The 18,914-nt window shown below is 41.4% G+C and overlaps 1 protein-coding gene across 1 annotated transcript in view; it reads left to right on the forward strand.

The window, feature by feature from the left end:
* Positions 1–18,914, forward strand: part of TMEM132E (transmembrane protein 132E) — a 457,158-nt gene that overhangs the window by 323,052 nt on the left and 115,192 nt on the right. Inside the window, exon 2 of the mRNA XM_066576251.1 lies at positions 15,600–16,491. Coding sequence (XP_066432348.1) covers positions 15,600–16,491 — 892 coding nt within the window. The remainder of the gene's footprint in view (positions 1–15,599; positions 16,492–18,914) is intronic.

Genomic DNA, 18,914 nt, shown 5'->3' on the forward strand with positions numbered 1-18,914 from the left:
TGCAGCTTTGGCCAATGCGGGTTTAAGGCATATTTGCTGCAAGATTTACACTGCAGGAATATGCACCGTGTGAAGGCACACTTAGTGTGTCTTCACTCAGGCTGTATATGGTGCAGAATTTGCAGCTTTTACAGTACAAACTATGTGGACGAGATTTTAAAAATGAGTCTAAAAATTGGAAGAAATGTAAATGTTTGATATTGGAAGGTCCATGTGAATAATCCACACAAGAACATGTATTCATCTGCCCGGAACAGCCTACATGCACTCTTTAGAGCTCATGCCCACAGCCGGGTTGGGTTCCGCCTGCGAAATATCGCAGCTGAATCAGAACCGGCGCCCCCCAAAGACCCTATATTCACCTCTCTGGATCTGCTGCGAGTGTCTCACCCGATGAGCCAGCGTGCATGCGTAGTGCAGCGCATGATGCACCGGCGCCTGGCAGTGACGTGGATCCTTGCGATACTTCCGCTGCGCTTACAATGAGTTACTGCAATGGAGGCCGTCCATGCAATTTTCCACATAGAATAGAACATGCTGCAATTCTCCCCCACGAACGAATGGGAGAATAATTTACCATAGCATATCTATGGACGGACATTGCTGCGGAATTTGCGGCGGGTGTCTGACCGTGGGCATTGGCCCTATGGGTAAATGTATGGGTCAATGTATTCAGCTTCTATAAGGAAAGGTCATATCACACCTTCATCATTGCGATTATAAGCATCAATGGTGATATTTTCCAAATGACCTGCATTAGTAAAAGTTAATACATAGAGATGAAGGAAAAAGTTTAGATATGCTATAAATAATACTAATTTCGGAAGCATTAACCTCTGATGCTTTAGCAGTCATTAATTCAAGTTTTGCTTCAATGATAGTTAAGTAATTATATTTTATAACCTCGTCATATTAGGGTTATACAAACGAAAGTTAATTGTTTAAACATTTTTGGCTCCTGTGGTGTTGGTTACAGTATTTTTATTCATATTACCCTTTAGCAGTGTGAAAATGAAAACTCAGTTATGAGTGCTTCACCCTATAACATTGGCGTATTGAATAGGACTATATTTTGGCTACCTGTCTTCTCACTTCACATTTTGACGCTTATATTTATATAAATTCTCCACCTGAATCCATTTTTAGAAAAATCTGATTAATGATGCCGGGAGAGAGAATGAAATGGTTTTGCTGCTGCCACGCTGCTTCTTCCCTTTTAGCACAGTGCCAATCAAGCGTTTGCGCTCCACGGCTGAATCATGTGGGATCGGCCCCTTTCCGCGGATACATGGTATAACAACGTCTTTTACATGAGGTTGTCAGGCAGCTCAATCCCAGAAACAGCTTTGTGTCACATTTCTGAGGTCCTTAAAGGGGTTGTCCCGCGGCAGCAAGTGGGTCTATACACTTCTGTATGGCCATATTAATGCACTTTGTAATATACATTGTGCATTAATTATGAGCCATACAGAAGTTATAAAAAGTTTTTTACTTACCTGCTCCGTTGTTAGCGTCCTCGTCTCCATGGAGCCGACTAATTTTTGGCCTCCGATGGCCAAATTAGCCGCGCTTGCGCAGTCCGGGTCTTCTGTGTTCTTCTATGGAGCCGCTCGTGACAGAGAGCGGCTCCGTGTAGCTCCGCCCCGTCACGTGCCGATTCCAGCCAATCAGGAGGCTGGAATCGGCAGTGGACCGCACAGAAGAGCTGCGGTCCACGAAGCAAGAGGTTCCCGGCGGCCATCTTCACAGGTAAGTATAGAAGTCACCGGAGCGCGGGGATCAAGGTAAGCGCTCCGGTAAGCTGTCTGTACGTCCCTGCATCGGGGTTGTCTCGCGCCGAACGGGGGGGGGGTTGAAAAAAAAAAAAACCCGTTTCGGCGCGGGACAACCCCTTTAATTCAAGGCGGAACCGGCACTAAGTGCTACTTATAAAAGGAGAATTACATTTCAGCAAATCACTTCTGCTTTGGACAACTTTTCTTCATACACCCTATTAGGGGACTCTCACACAGGCGTCTGTTAAAACGCTGTATTTCAATCCCAAGTACAACACTGTTGTTATGTGCTTCCTGTGAAGAGACCTTTTATGTATAGTAGGTAGGGGTTGGACGAACTTTGAATATAACTTAATTGTTTTATACTTTAACAATTGCAGATAGAAATTTGAGTTAGGCCTTACTCACACGACCATACATACCAAAAATCGGACAAAATCGCCACCATCTGAAGCATTGGATTCCAATGTATTCATTCAGATGGCCGATTTTTAGCAGCGTAAAAAAAATTACAAAGTGGAAAATAGCACATCGGTCTTCGGTCGCCGATTTTACACGCTGTCTCCAAATATAGGTCTTGCCCTATCTTTGGCTGAGATACGCTGGAAGCTCCCACAGACTCCTTTTGGGAGCTTAAAAAAGGGACGGGGGAGGGAGTTTACCTGCCTCCAACACTGGGAAAAGAAGACAGCAGACTCTGCTTAAGCATTAGCTTAAGGATTTCTGCCGATCGAGGGATTTCCGCGCTGCAGTGTAATTTTTTGCCAATACGCCGCAGCCGCCTGTGTGAATGTCAGAATATACGCAGCTAAAGATTGGAGCTTGATAGTGGCTATTCTTCAATCATGCGATTTAAAGGCGTGAACGGAGTGAAAGAGCCCTTAAGGTGAAACTTTAGAATAACCAACTAGTAAGAGTGAATTGTCTTGGATGGGCAGAGATGTCAAAGAATAATATCAGTGCTACCTACTGCGTACTGAAGTGCATGTAAGGGACTACACTAATGGTTCCCATGGCTCACACTTACTGATAGCTGTGCACATTAGTAAATGATTGTATAGGATGATAAGAGCAAGGTATTCCATGGATGGAAGGTTACTGACATACATACTGTTCCAGCACAGGTGGTTTCGATACATGTACAGTAGGTTTTCTACCTATATTGTGTATGATAAGAAAATATATATACTGAGAAATGAGTATATTTGCCTCGCTACACAAGTTACAGTAAACTTTGATAAAAATTACATATGTAGCTCATTTTAGTCATTAGTATGCTACTCCTAGGTCATTTATCTAGTTCCAGGAAGCCTTTATACAGCATTAACAGTCTATTATGTATGTATGTTGACAGAAGGATCAATATTTCTGATTCCACCTTCTTGCTATGGAGTTTTGATGTGGACAGTAACATAACATAGCATGCACTTAAATTTGACAATATCTGAAGGTTCCCAAGCCACCTGCATTGACGTAATACTGTGAAGATATAGTTCATACGCTATGTGCAGTCGTGCACAAACTATGTTAGTTGTGAAGTTTGAACAAACACAATGTCTCCTTTGCTGATCTTATAAATGAGTAAGATTTACCCAGTAGAACAAGAAGCTCATCTAGCAAAACAAAGTGTTTCATTATGGGCTATCAAGGTATTGTAAAATCTTTATACATTACATCTTCAGGTATTGACAATGAAATTGTAATTCTTTTATGGCCGCTGGAGTCAACGGCACGTGACCGCTCGCTGCTTGTTCTGTGCATTTCAGAATGAATTTGAAGGAACCAAAACTTGAATTGACCCTTAGTATTATTAGAATATGGTTATCCATATTATATTTATTGACCAATTACTAAAATGGAATAAACAGCATTATAGGGTATTACTTCATTTCTAAATTTAACTGGAGGGAGTGGGACCCTAAACCTGGGACTCCCCTTCCCTAATTTTGCTCAGCCATGCTATGTCAATAGTCAGTGCCATCTTTGCTGGCGCCATCCCTCATTATTGTCTGTTCACCTACTAATTTTGATGTTGGGAGCTGAAAAGAAGTCCTGGAGGAATAAAAGAAACACAAGGAGTGATTAATTAAAAAAAAAAACTAGAAATGAACAGTGTGAGGTCAGTTAGGAGGGGGATGGACTGCTCATACCCCTTCACAGCACCTTAGGTCTCCAAAATTGCCCCATTGGCCCCATCACCCTGCACTCCAGCACAATATTAGCACAAAACTGTAAGGTTGTAACCTTCAAATTGATCTATGCAAATCCCCATTAGCATTCATTCCCGGCAGCATTCTATCATATCATTGAGCTCCCAATACTGAACTGTACCCACAGATCTCCAGCATCAGGACGGCAGGTACCAAGCCCTCAGCACATCAAAGGCATGCAGCAGTGCCCCAAACACCTCCAGCTTTGATTATCACAGCTGGGTCAGACACAGCAGATGAAATGTACCCCTGCCATGTCTGTCTGAAAATGATGACAAAACTAGGACAAGAAGGATACCAGAGCAGTCTAGACAGGCATGTATACGGGAGACTAATGGTTACTAAGCCCAGGACTGGACTGAACACAGGGGTACAGATCTGAATGGAACACCCTGAGCCTCCCTGACTAGACACGCTTTGAAGCAGGGCACTCATCCCGAATAAGACGACCCCACTACTTGTACTAGGCAACGCCCAAACTTATAGAGGAACTAGGAAACAGGAACAGAGACTATTGAAACACTGGACGTAGAACACTACAAACTGTCAACCTGACAACAGACAGATACAAAAGAGAGTACAAAACTGACAACAGATAGGTATGCTGACAGTACCGACAGGGCCAAAATTCAAGGAGCATAACCAGCGCTCTCAGCGAGAAGAAGACAGTTTTTACATCAAGTAGCAGACTGGCTGACTGCGTTGTCAATCAACCCAGTCAGCCAATTGGCTAAACAAATGTAATAAGGTTACTGATTAACTGGCTGTACTGTCAATCAGCAGCTAGCCCTTTACTAAAAAGAAGCAGGCTGATGTTTAACTCTTGATGACCTGGACTGACTGATATATGTATGCGCTGGCAGGTACACCACATGATCCAGAGCTGACATAGTGACAACACCCCGGACCCGATCCCAAGACTGCGGCACCAGCAGCTCTGGGACAGGCCTGCTGAGAGGTGAGACAATACTCCCTTGCCCTCAATTGTGCTTACCATTGATATTCCATAGTCCCATTCTACACAGTCTCAAACTAACTGAGCCAGCCATACCCCTTCTGATCTTCCAATTATGAGCCTACAGCCCAGGGACTGCAATACCTAGATACTTATGCAGCAGATAAAGAGGTAGAGATTGCAGTGACCAGTTGTGGATTATCATATGAACACTTTGGGGGGCCATTGGCCTCAGGTGGCCGTCCAAACCACCTACATGATAACCCACTACTGCCTGAAGGTAATCCAGGATTAGTGAAACGCATCTAGGATGCAAACATTAAACTGTGCCAAGGAAGGTTATTTGAGTCAAGCTTGTAGCTCTGTGTGTAAAAATAAAAACTTTTCTAGACCTGAGTGACTTTTATTGTGCTTGGATCAATATATTAACACGACTGCAAAAGGTGTGGTCATAGCACCTTGTGTGGGGTTGAGGGTCCATAGGTATATTTGCTGCGGAATAAGTTGGCGGTATACAAATAAAGATTATTGTTATTATTACCTTATTATTCTACAGCTTAAAGGGGTTGTCCCGCGCCGAAACGTTTTTTTTTTTTTTCAATAGCCCCCCCGTTCGGCGCGAGACAAACCCGATGCAGGGGTTAAAAAAAAAAACGGATAGTGCTTACCTGAATCCCCGTGCTCCGATGACTTCTTACTTACCTTGCGAAGATGGCCGCCGGGATCTTCACCCTCGGTGGACCGCAGGTCTTCTGTGCAGTCCATTGCCGATTCCAGCCTCCTGATTGGCTGGAATCGGCACGTGACGGGGCGGAGCTACGAGGAGCCGCTCTCCGGCACGAGCGGCCCCATTCAGAAAAGAAGAAGACCGGACTGCGAAAGCGCGTCTAATCGGGCGATTAGACGCTGAAAATTAGACGGCACCATGGAGACGAGGACGCTAGCAACGGAACAGATAAGTGAATAACTTCTGTATGGCTCATAATTAATGCACAATGTACATTACAAAGTGCATTAAGATGGCCATACAGAAGTGTATACCCCAACTTTGTTTCGCGGGACAACCCCTTTAACTTCAAGTTCTAAGTGCTGTGGCTGGAGATTGCTTTTAGGCCAAACTTACACTGTGCATTTTTTTTAGCCAAAATGGATACAAATACTGCACCAAACTCTCATGCGAACCTAGTCTCAAATAGAGTGCCTTGCTTCAGACTACGCAGAAATTACATTTTCCTTAAATATTCCTTTATGATTAACTCATAAATGTATTCCACATTTGCAAAAAGCCAAACCAAAGCCAACAACCCGATTAGATGAAACTTTACTTACAGCCTACTTATATTAAACTGCTAACGACCAATTGCCAGTGAGTCCGTGAGTGAGTGGGTTACATGCTCCGCCCCTGATCACATGACAGTGATGTCATCATACGTCTTATAAAGCATAACACATGCAGAGCCTGATAGCAGCTATTTGCTGACAGGACCTATGATAATTTCACAATCATGTGATCACTCACCTGGCCTCTGACCTCCACCCCTGATCACATGACGGTGATGTCATCACAAGTGCTTCACTTTATTAAAAACCTGCAGAGCCGGACAGCAGCCATGTGCTGACAGGACCTGTGATGATGTCACTGTCATGTGATCAGTCACCAGCTCTTAGCTCTGCCCCCTGATCACATGACAGTGACATCATCACACATCCTAAATCAGCAGAGGCCGATGAACAATTTATGCAACAGAGCTGTGTGTGCTGTGTGTAATGCGCAGGTAGCAGAGCTGTGTGTCATACGCATGTAGCAGAGCTGTGTATCACATGCATGTAGCAGAGCTGTGTGTGCTGTGTCACGTGCATGTAGCAGAGCTGTGTGTGCTGTGTCATGTGCATGTAGCAGAGCTGTGAGTGCTGTGTCACGTGCATGTAGCAGAGCTATGTGTGTGTTACACGTGCATGGAAGTAATGATGGTGACGTCATCACAGGTCCTAAACCAGCAGGTTCTAAAATAGCAGCCGTGTGCTTACAACTCCAATCCCTTTCAATTTATTATATCAGTAAGTGGCGTATTGTCCCACCAGAAACACTGGTACTATTATTTCTTAATAATTACTAGTACTACTTTTAATGGTTGGACTGACACAATGTCCTTTGCTCAATGGTCAGGTTTATTGGGGTTCCTTCTTACAGCTGTAGTAGAGGCCTTATGGCACTTATCTTTTTTAGCCCATGCTATTAGTCAGCCTGATGCTATAATATTGTTGCTAGGTGTTGTTTTAGGAACTTTTATTTCAAGCTAGGACCTCAATAAAAGAGTTTACATATATGAATTGCAGTCTGTGATACTGTATTTTTATCTTTTGTGGAATGGCACGTTTAGTTATTACTGCTGAGAATTAAAGCTGGATATAAATGATATGTATCAGTGTCCATTCCACTCTCCAGTGTGAGTCGCTGGGAACTGCGTCTTTATTGAATGCCATAACATACTTTATTTTTTCATTAAAAATTCATGCTTTGTGAGCTCCATTGTATTTATTTCAACAATATGAGATTGCGCTGTCAGTATTTAATATTCTCGCTACTTGCAGTCTAAAACAATCTCAAAATAGCAATAAGTTAGAATAGAACTGATGAATGAAAAATGTTCCTGTTCTTTTTATAGAGCCTTTATTACTTACTTTATTTAGAGGCTTTGTTCACTCAAGTATTCATGGGAATGCTGTTTACTGATATATTACAGCCCCAGAGGCCCAGATTTCTAATATCATATGCTTAATAATCACATGTGAAATACTAACCATAATGACAACATGCTAAACTGAGAATAGGAAGGTTTATGTTAGAAGGGCTAGTAAAGTATGAAATTAATAATTTCTTACAAACTCTAATCCAAACCCCTAAGGAATAAGCACGGTAAATACACAGAGCTTGGTCCTGTGCTTTAATCCCCACCAATAGCAGATGTACAGTGCAGGATTAAAGCCTCTGCTGCTGCAACCAAGCAGGAGCAGGTTGGGTCCTCAGCTGTGAGTCACAGCAAAGGACCCAGAGGAGAAGGAAGTGCTAGGGACTAAAAAGTGAAACTGGGAAAGTAACACTTCCACCATGCGACCTGACAATCATGTGACCGCTGAGAGCCCCCTGGCATAGCAAAGCTACAGGGTCCTAGCAGACCCTGATTAGCTCTGTTAGTGACTGATGTCACTGCAGGGGGATGTTTTCCCCTGTAACTGGGGCTCCTATGGATGCCCCAACTACAGTGGAAAAGAGTGAAATAAAAAAGACAATGTGAATGTCCCCCAGAGTTCTTATATGATATCATGAGGGGTCATAGTTACAATAGTTACAAAAATAAGCAAAAAAAAAATGACAGAATAAAATAAAAATATATACATAAAAAAAATAACCCACTGCCGGCGCCAAACAAAACCATATGCGCCATGTAATCTGAAACCATACACATTATATATCAAAATGTCTGAAACAAAATGAGGAACCCGTTCCCATAGTTTATTTTAGTGTAAATATGCTCATTAAAAAAATATATAAATGTAAAAGAAAAATAAGTTATTTTTAGCATTTTACCCCCAGTAAAACTGAAAAAGTCAGTTGGTAGCTAAAGGGAAAAAAGTAGGGCAGTAAAACCACAACATGGGTAAAATCCATAAAAAGTGTCTGGTTCTTTAGGTACAAAACAGCCTGGTCCTTAAGGGGTTAAATGAATACATTTAGGGTCAAAGTAAACCATGTTAGTAATCCATGTTGCACAAATCTGTGATACTCATAGTCTGCAATAGTCCTGTACTGTATATGGAATGCATGAGAAAAAAACAACCTGATCATATTCCATTGCATGCCATATTGGTATATTGAGGCACAATATGATGGCTCACAATGTGGTAGGTCAAGCGCCTACTGGTCTGTGATATAGAACCTTAGGAACGCCATGCGCTCCACAAGGTCCATGCACGCACATATAGGTAATTTGCAGAAGCTTGCACAAACTATTGTACAGATTGTGCTTATTACAGTTTTAAAGATGTCACCACCAGTACTGTTCTGCTGACCCCGGTAACAGATAGAAGCCCTTACAGGCTCTGCATTTATGTGCAGTGGCCCACAATGATGTCGGCAATGCTGGACTATAGCAGACATGTACTCTATAAGCTATCCTTGTAACGCTACAGGCTCAACAGTAAAGTATGACAATCGTGGCTTATTATGGTAATAGAGCCTGTGTCTAGATGTGCATGTGATGGCAAGAAACATATAGTTACTAAAATGTACCAAACAACCTATTCTGTAAGGCCTCCTGCATACGGCAGAGCTGGATTCCGCTTGCACAATGGGTAGCTCACTGTCACGCATGCGCAGTACAGATTTTTTTCCTCAACCTTTTTTTCCCCCGCACCGTTGGTAGGCAATGGCACAGAATCCGGAGAACTGTCCACAATGATCATTGCGGGTGTGCCGCGGTTTAGGCAGCGTCCATTGACTTCAATGGAAGCCGTCCACACGGAATCCACATGAAAATGAAGCATGCTGTGATTTTTCCTCCGCGAGCAGAAATCATAATTGATTTCCGCTCGTGGGTATAAGTAGCGGATCTCCGTAGGAAATAACGGGCTGTATTTGCTGACTGCAGAAAATATCCGCCTGTGAGCAGGAGCCCTAACTCTTGTCATCCAAGTTGTCTGCTAAAAGTCTCTCTATGGACTTGTGGACATGCCTATATTTTGACTCCATTTATACAGAGCTGTAATAGGACTTGCAGAAAGGTGCAGAACCAGAACTAAGTCCGATTTCATTCAAGGCATGCTCTGCTATACTCCATATGTAAGGAGGTATTGCTTCTAGGGTAGAATATCTCCGTACATGCTGACTCGGATGGGTACTACAAAGAGGTTTGGCACTAAGAGAGCCATAAGACTCTATACAGATGTCATGCAGGCTGCGTGCCAGTGTATACTTGTATAAGCAGTATATCTACATCTATATTAAAGTCTGCAGTACCCGAATAGAACTGCATTGTATATGTAGACTATCACTGCTCTAGTCATTCATTTAGTCCAATCCTATCCACAGGAGCTGAATAGAAGAGTAACAGCATGAATATGAAGAGAAATGGATTGCAAAGACATTTCGCTTAACTCACTATTTCATTAAGTAATTTTTTGTTTTGTTTTTCTGAAAATTGGATCAGAAGCTTGCAGAGAAAAGAAATCTTCAAGCAGCATCTTCCTGCCAGCTGGAAGTGTGTCTGGGATAGTGAAGAGCTATTCTTATTGTCTATAAAGTTTTCATGTGACATGACTATTAAACTCACAGGAGCAGAGAGTTCAAATAAGCAAAGCTTTGAAGCAGTAAAAGTCGAAATTACTTAACAGGTCCTTCCACGTAAATGGACTGCAACTAGAGATGAGCGAGCATACTCACTAAGGGCAATTGCTCAATCGAACATTGCCCTTAGCGAGTACCTGCCTACTCGGGAGCAAAGATTTGGGTGCTGGCGGCGGGCGAGGAGCTGCGGGGGAGAGCGGGGAGGAGCGGAGGGGAGATCTCTCTCTCCCTCTCTCCCCCCCGCTCCCCCCTGCTCGCTGCCGCAACTTACCTGTCACCCACGCCGGCACCCGAACCTTTGCTCCCGAGCAATTGTCCTTAGCGAGTATGCTCGCTCATCTCTAACTGCAACATTCATCCTCCATGAAATAACCATGAGTTGCTTTGCACGTTACAATGTATGTTAAATTGGTGCAGCGATATCTGCTGGAATTGGGAATGGCCAGAAAATGCATCACAGTCACATAGCAATGCAAGGGCTCTGTGCCCTATTGGCTTGTATGGAGAGATTTTATGCAGTAACCCTCCACAAAACATCATATTGTCACTTGAGACCATTTAGAAACTATCGTTAAATTCCTCTGTACATGATTGTTGGCTGATGGCATAACTTAATGTTTATTTGGAGAATATGGTAAGATTTGGCCAGCAACTGTTCTTAAAGAGGTTATCCGGAACTATAACATACTCTGGATAGGTCATCAATTTCAGATTGGTGGGTATTTGAGTCCTTGCACCCTCGCTGACCAGCTATTTGAACAGGCTGAGACCCGCGGCCTTTTCTCTGTATGTCAAGCACAACGCCATACATTTTGATCCTGATATTACAGCTCAGTCCCATCCACTTAAACAAGACTGAGTTGCACATAGGCCGCATGACAGATGGACGTAATGGTACAGACCAAAGAAGAGTTCACAGCGCTCAACTGTGACCCCTTCAAATAGCTGATGGCAAGACTGGTGGGAGTTGGACCCACATTGGTATGATATTGATGACCTAGCCTAAGGAAAGGTCATCAATTTTTTTTGTTCTCAATATTTTTTTTTGTTTTACGGTATTTTCATCAATTTAACATCAAAGATAAAGTTGTTTTTTCTTTATGATAAACCCACAATATCGTTGTAGTTACAGCGGGTTTGAAGCTCAGCGGCCCATAATATTCCCAGTTTCATAAGTGAGAGAGAATGAGGTAATTGTGTTAAGCAGAGTTAGGGCTCATTCACATCTGCGTTAGGGCTTTCTGTCTCTCTGTTCCGTTTTTGGGGGAGAAAAAATGGAATTAAACATTTTCCCTCCAGTGATTTCAATGGATTTAAACTTAAAGCATTCCCTTTTTTTTAAATCAATGTAAAAAAAAAGAGAAAAGTTTCCATTTTAAATTCCTGCTCCAAAAACGGAACAGAGAGACAGAAAGCTAATGCAGATATGAACGAGCTTCATCTAACCATACAAAAACACATGCCTTATAAACTATATAGATGATATATGACCTGTCATTTTTAGATACGGTAGTAGGTCAATAGGCAAATGTTTCCGATAGCTCTCATTCAGATGTACCATAGGCGTAAGGCGCTTGCAATGTGCTGTGTGGATATACACTAAGAATAATTCTCTATTAACTGCTGGGATTTTAGCGCAGACTTTCAGGCTGTAATTGCAAACACAAGCTGAATTTCTATTTCCATGTTTTATCTGCTGTAGCAGCTTCTCTCCTGCCTTGTTCATTGTTTCATGGTCATATTTTCATCTCATACCTTGAAGTTGTCTAATTTCCTCTCACTTTGATCAGGTTTCTTTCCCCTTGGCTTGCATTCTGTCATTATGTGTCATTCCAACCTCTCATATTCTTGTCTACAAAAGTTCTATCCAAACCTCTGGCCGGCATTAGAGTTGGGGGAATGTGTTTGCTGCTTCTTTCCCTGTTAAGCCTTTTGAGATGTGCCAGCAATTACAATGTGTTTGCCATGTAATGAAATTGGAAAACATCATAGTGGATGTAACAGACAGTAGGCGTTGTTACTGCCACAGCAGTAAACATCCTGCTGGCACCTGTGTACAAACCAACTTGCCTCTGGCACCCTTCAAGCTTCTTCACCCTGTCACTACGTAGCCATTCACTTTAACAGGTCATTACCACCTTGCTGCCAGCTTTCAGCTGGATGTCACTGCTGTACTAGTGGCGATATTTCAAGCTACTAGAGGTAAACACAAACACATTACTAGTTGAGAAACCCAAAAATTGAATTGTTCCACAGAGATTCTATTTGCTTTAGGTGATGTAAAATGCAAATAAGTTGGAGATCAATCACCTAAGATAATTATCCAAATTTTACTGTACTTTCCTGAATTTTAATCAAGTTTTGTGCAGAAGGAATGTTAATTATTTTCTATTGCTTTGTATAGTGTGTGTGTCCTATCAAGGATACAACAAGAATAAACACAAAGAGAACATAAAAAACTAATCTAGATGTAGCCCTTGATCAGATTTTACCCATCAACTCCAGCACTGCAAAGCAGCAGTGCTAACAACTGAGCCACCACTCTTGTCCACTCTACCCTGGACGAGAAGAACAACAACAAAGTAAAACAAATAGAGAACAAAACTCATCTAGACGTTGCCTTGATCAGATTTGAACTTTTGGAATATTTGGAATAATGGCAATAAGTGGAAACTCTATGGAAACTTTTACAAATTTTGCCCTGCCTCCTGTATACCCCTTTAAATTCACCGAAGCTCTATCCGAGTTTTCTGGTAGCTGCATTGAAATTAAATCTCGTATAATGAGGAATCTATAAACCATGCATGCATGTATCAATACCTATAAACCACATGGATTAAAATGGAAATAGGCTATGTTATATGGTGACATTTGGCAATCTGCATGTCTGCATTTAACAGTTGCTTTACTGGTGATGGCAGAAACAGCTGTCTCAAGTATTTTTATGTAGACTAAACTGGGGTGAATGAGCTATGGTTTTACTGCCACAGTATAAGGACAGCTGTGCAGAGGTTTCATTAATGACTAAATATGTAGATATGAGTTTGGTCTGCTTGTTTCCTAAGTGGGTTAAGAAACCAACTCTGTCCTCCATGCATCTGGCAAATACCCATTTCCCTGATGAGCTCTGGCCAAGTTCTGCATACGTAGTAAGTCTGCATCCAGCTAAGAGTCTGGGTGTGCATACTAAGTAGCAAAATATTCTTCCCTAACCCCCATTAGGCGTGCGGATACAACTCTCCCCCTCGGCCACTCTGCATTCTCTAAAGATTTTCTCATGCTAGAAATCAGGACCTAACTGTTACTGAAACCATCAGAGCACTGAGCACCAAGTGGTCACATCTCGGAACATTTCTAGCTATTTGAAAAGATGCTTCAGTGATTTTCTCAGCTTGCCTTATTTTCTCCTTTCCCTTCATCTCGACAATTCAGTGCAATCACAAAATAAACATAGCCTTGTTCTGTGCTTAAGCTTACACATACCTAGGACTATTTCCTTCCTATTTCTCTTTCCTTCCTTCCTTCCTATCTATCTCTCTATAAAATATCTCTATCTCATATCTATCAATCTATCTCATATCTATCTATCTCTTAAATATCTATCTATCAAATGTATATCTATCATCTATCATAATATCTATCTACCTGCCTATCAAATATCTATCTATTTATCTATCTATCTATCTATCTATCTATCTATCTATCTATCTAATATCTATCTATCTATCTATATCATATCTATCTATCTCCTATCTATCTATCTATCTATCTATCTATCTATCTATCTCCTATCTATCTATCTATGTATCTTGTATCTATCTATCTATCTCCTATCTATCTATCTATCTATCTATCTATCTCCTATCTATCTATCTATCTATCTATCGCCTGTCTATGGTATCTATCTGCCTGTCTATCTATCTATCATCTATCTATCTATCTATCTATCTATCTAATATCTATCTATCTATCTATCTATCTATCTATCTATCTATCTATATCATAGCTATCTATCCATCTATCTCCTATCTATCTCCTATCTATGGTATCTATCTGCCTGTCTATCTGCCTGTCTATCTATCTATCTTTCTATCTATCTATCTATCTATCTATCTATCTATCTATCTATCTATCTATCTATCTATCTATCTATCTATCTATCTATCTAATATCTATCTATCTATATCATAGCTATCTATCTATCTAATATCTATCTATCTAATAGCTATCTATTTATATCATATCTATCTAATATCTATCTATCCTCAAATATTCTCATTTAATTTTTTGACTATAAGATACTAGAACAGATTTACTAATACTGCCTAATAATTAGAGAATGCAAACTTAGACTACATAGATTTAAAACGTGCCATTTTATCACAGCGTCTCAGCTGGATGATAAATCTAGAGCATATTCAGAATGTATATATATACCATGTATTAGTTGGCATTTTTTTACTGCAGATTTTGCACCAAAACGTTGGTGTGCAATACTGCATAAATGTGATACAAAGCATGTAAGACAATTTTCTGCTTTAATTTGCACCCGAAAACTGGTGCATTTACAATTCTAAATCTGCCCCTCTGAGTATGAAAATTTAAAGGGGTTTTGTCATTAAAAAAAATCCTATATGCACCTAATTCTTCCCTATCAGTCTCCCTACCTCATCTTCTCCTTGCTGAGCTTCTGCAGTGTCCCGGGGTCACTTAGTGAAGGTCACATTCCTGTGCTGTAGCGTTCACTTCCTAGGAAGGAATTATTGTCGAGACAGCGTACATGAGCAGTCTCTGAAGTAGATCGGCACTACCTGCTGTGCTGTGAATTAGTGATGTAGTGTACATTGGCTGGCAGGAAGAAGACTGCCTGTGAATGTACTTAACCTCATAGGAAAGAGAGAAATCAGCCAGCTGGAGGTGATGTGACACCCCCACCCCCCCACCCCCGCCTGGACTGCAGGAGACAGGAGAAGATAGGTGAGGTGAAGATCTGGTAAGTAGACTGATGGGGGAGGAATAGGTACGTATAGATTTTTTTGTTCTACGACAGAACCCCTTTAAGGCAAGTTAGCAGCAATCCAGGCATATGTGTGCAACATTGACAACTCAAGCTGCAAGCTACTCTTGTATATAGCTACAATGTATACAGGCAGAAACTACCTCACAATCTGGTTATTATCCCATGTGTAGTTCGCAGTTAATGCAAAATCACTTATTGCTGATTATATTGGCAGAAATACAGGTCCATGCCATGCAATGACTTTTTGACATCTACCTTTATGCTGTTTCCTAATTTTTAACTTTTTCTCTTTCAGCATCTTGTAAAGTGCTTCCTACAATCCATCCAACAGCCCTTCCTCCGCCTCCATCTGCCATACTACCAGTGATTTATCGCCTGTCCAATACCCGCCTTGCCTTCTTTTTACGAGAAGAAGGGCCACTTCCCCCATGGAATTCAAGTATGCCTCTGCTGCAACGCTCAGAGCCTTTTGTGGTTTTTCAAACAAAGGAATTACCAGTACTGAATGTCACACTGGGACCTTTTGCTTCTGGACAAGTTTTGCCAAAGGAACTACTTCAGCCTTCAAGTATACTAGAAGTTCCTGATCGACTAACTGTAAACTGGAAGATAAGAGCTTACATTATTCGTACAAAGGTTCCTGCCACCCAACCATTTGTACAGGTGCTCTTCTATGTAGCTGGCCGAGACTGGGATGATTTTGGTGTTACAGAACGTCTTCCCTGTGTCCGGCTTCATGTTTTTCAGGAGATGCGAGAACGCAAGACTTCATGTCGCCTACGGGGAAGCCTTGCCACATGTCTTGCTCAGGCTGAACTGCCCCAGAGTTGGTTTGGGTGGACAGCAGCACCTATTGGGAGATGGAAATCAGCCCCTGATGGAGCAGATCTTAATGGAGAAAGCCAACAAATAGAACTTTTCTACACTTTACATACACCAGACTCTACTGGAAGCTGCCAAAATGACATAAGTACACGAAGAGGAGGAGAAGGCCCAACTCAACATCCTCTTTTAAGGATTGGAAGTGTTAGCCTATACCAACCAGTACAGGTTGAGCAGATGCAAGAACAACATTTGGATACGAATATTTTTATCAGGCTTCCAGATCGGCCACTGCGTCCTGGAGAGATCCTCAGCATCTTTCTTTACTTGCAACCAAATTCAACAGTTGAACATTTCACATTAAGGTAATATGACACCACAAAAGAACAAACTAAGTTAACTCTTGAATGATGGAAATATATTTTGGTGTTTTTTTGTGACTTGGAGTAGTTACAAGTGGCATATTGCATTGGAGTAAAGGTCCAGAAGGACAAGGCTGACATTATCTTAAGGATCTTCTGCTATGGATATATTGATATACCTGTATTATAAAATATTTGCATAGTATCAGATTAAGGGCGCGTTCACACGAGTGTAAGTTTACAGCACATTACGCACACGACGTATGCAGTGTGATACACGGTAATTTACAGGCAATAACATACATTGCCTTACGTTGTTTAGCTCACATTTGCATGTAAGCATCGTGTACTACGCTAGCGCAAGAAAGAACACAGCATGTTATATTGTGTTAGGTATTATGCTCAAGAGAGTCCATTGTTCTTTATAGACGCATAATCAATGCCGCCCATACACACTTACTGTCTGGGATGATTTAGTGATTCTGCACTGAGCAGGGGGTTGGGCCCAATGACCCTGGAGGTCCCTTCCAACTCTACCATTCTAGGACCTCCATAATGCTAGTATAAATGGCCATATGTTGACTACATACAATATCGGTACATATCCATTCAGTGCTGAAATAATGTCTCCAAATAGCATCAGACTAAATGTCTTTAACCAGTTAAGGACCTCCCTTTTTTATATTTTCATTTTAGTTTTTTTCTTCAGCACTTTCAAAAATTCTTAACCCCTTCCAATCTACTGTCTGACCTCTGAAGACATAATGATATAAGACTGTACAGCTCTGATGTTGGAAGACATCTGTCGGAGTTCTCTTACTGTATATTTCCATCCTCTCTGCTGTCAGAGCCTATCCAACGTGTCACCTCATGCAGTGCTGGCTTTAGCCAGAATATAGCGCAGTTGTATAACGGCAGAAAAAGAGTAAGCCCCCTAGGAAATCCAGTATAGAAATTGGATTGGAAAGGGTTAATTCTTTTGTTTATCCATCAATTTAGCTGTATGAGGGCTTGTTTTTTGCGGGGCGAGTTGTATTTTTCAATGGTGCTATTTCATGTAACATATAATGTACTGAAAAAAATTCTAAGTTGAGTGAAATAGGAAAAAAGTGCAATTCCAACATATTTGGGGGAGGAGGGAAGGGTTTTGTTTCTACAGTGTACACACTACAGCAAAAATGACATGATGGCTTTATTCTATGGGTCAGTAGGATGACTACAATACCAAATTGATATCGTTTTTTTGCTGTACTGTTTTTTAGGACCCCTGCACACTAGCGTCTTTTTAAACGCTGTGATATCGCTGCGTTTTTTAATGCAAATGTCAATGGGACTTTCTAATGTTAAAAACGCATTTAACAAAAATTGCAAGTTCGTGTTTTGCGTTTTTGTGCAATGCGTTTTTTACATTAGAAAGTCCTATTGACGTTTGCGTTAAAAAAAAAACGCAGTGATATCACAGCGTTAAAAGAAAACACTAGTGTGCAGGGGTCCTAAAAAATAACATTTCTTTGGAAAAAAAAGCTAAAATTATTTGGTATCGGTGCTTCCATAAAAGTCCAATCTATCAAAGTAATACATTATTTGTCCCGCGTGATGAACATCACCAGAATTGCACTTTTTTGCTTACCCTGTCTCCAAGAAAAAATGAAATAAAAAGCGTTTAAAAAAGGTTGGACTACTGCAAACTACAGGGCATCCTGCAAAAAACGAGCCCTTATAAAACTATGTCAACAGAAAAATAACAAAGGTTAAGACGGTCAGAAAATGATTTTATGTTCTCCTGAAAATATTTTAAAAATAGTACAGCAAAAAAAATGTTAAATCAGAATTAAGGATGAGCGAGTATACTCGCTAAGGCACTACTCGCTCGAGTAATATGCCTTAGCCGAGTATCTCCCTGCTCGTCCATAAAGATTCGGGGGCCGCCGCAGCTGACAGGTGAGTCACGGCGGGGAGCAGGGGAGAGCAGGCGGGAGAGAGGGACAGAGAGATCTCCCCTCCGTTCCTCCCTGCTCTCCCCAGCAGCTCCCCGTCTCACGACGGCCCCCGAATCTTTAAGGACGAGCGGGGAGATACTCGGCTAAAGCACATTACTCGAGCGAGTAGTGCCTTAGCGAGTATACTCGCTCATCCTTAATCAGAATCAATGTACTAGTCCTGACTGTAGAATAAAGTTGTTGTGTCGTGTTGCTGTATTGTAAAAACAAGAGCCACTCCAAAATGTTGAAATTGCTTTTTTTTTGATTTCACTCCACTTAGGAATTTTTAAAAAGATTTTTACATAAGCATATTATATGGTATATTAACCCCTTAGTGACGGCGCTATCGTAAAACTACGTCCTGCTGTTGCAGGACGTGTATGGAGGGAGGTAGCGCCGCTATCTCCCTTTATACAGCATGGGCATCAGCTGTTTATTACAGCT

Source organism: Eleutherodactylus coqui, chromosome 1 (assembly GCF_035609145.1).
Source record: "Eleutherodactylus coqui strain aEleCoq1 chromosome 1, aEleCoq1.hap1, whole genome shotgun sequence".
Lineage (NCBI taxonomy): Eukaryota > Metazoa > Chordata > Amphibia > Anura > Eleutherodactylidae > Eleutherodactylus > Eleutherodactylus coqui.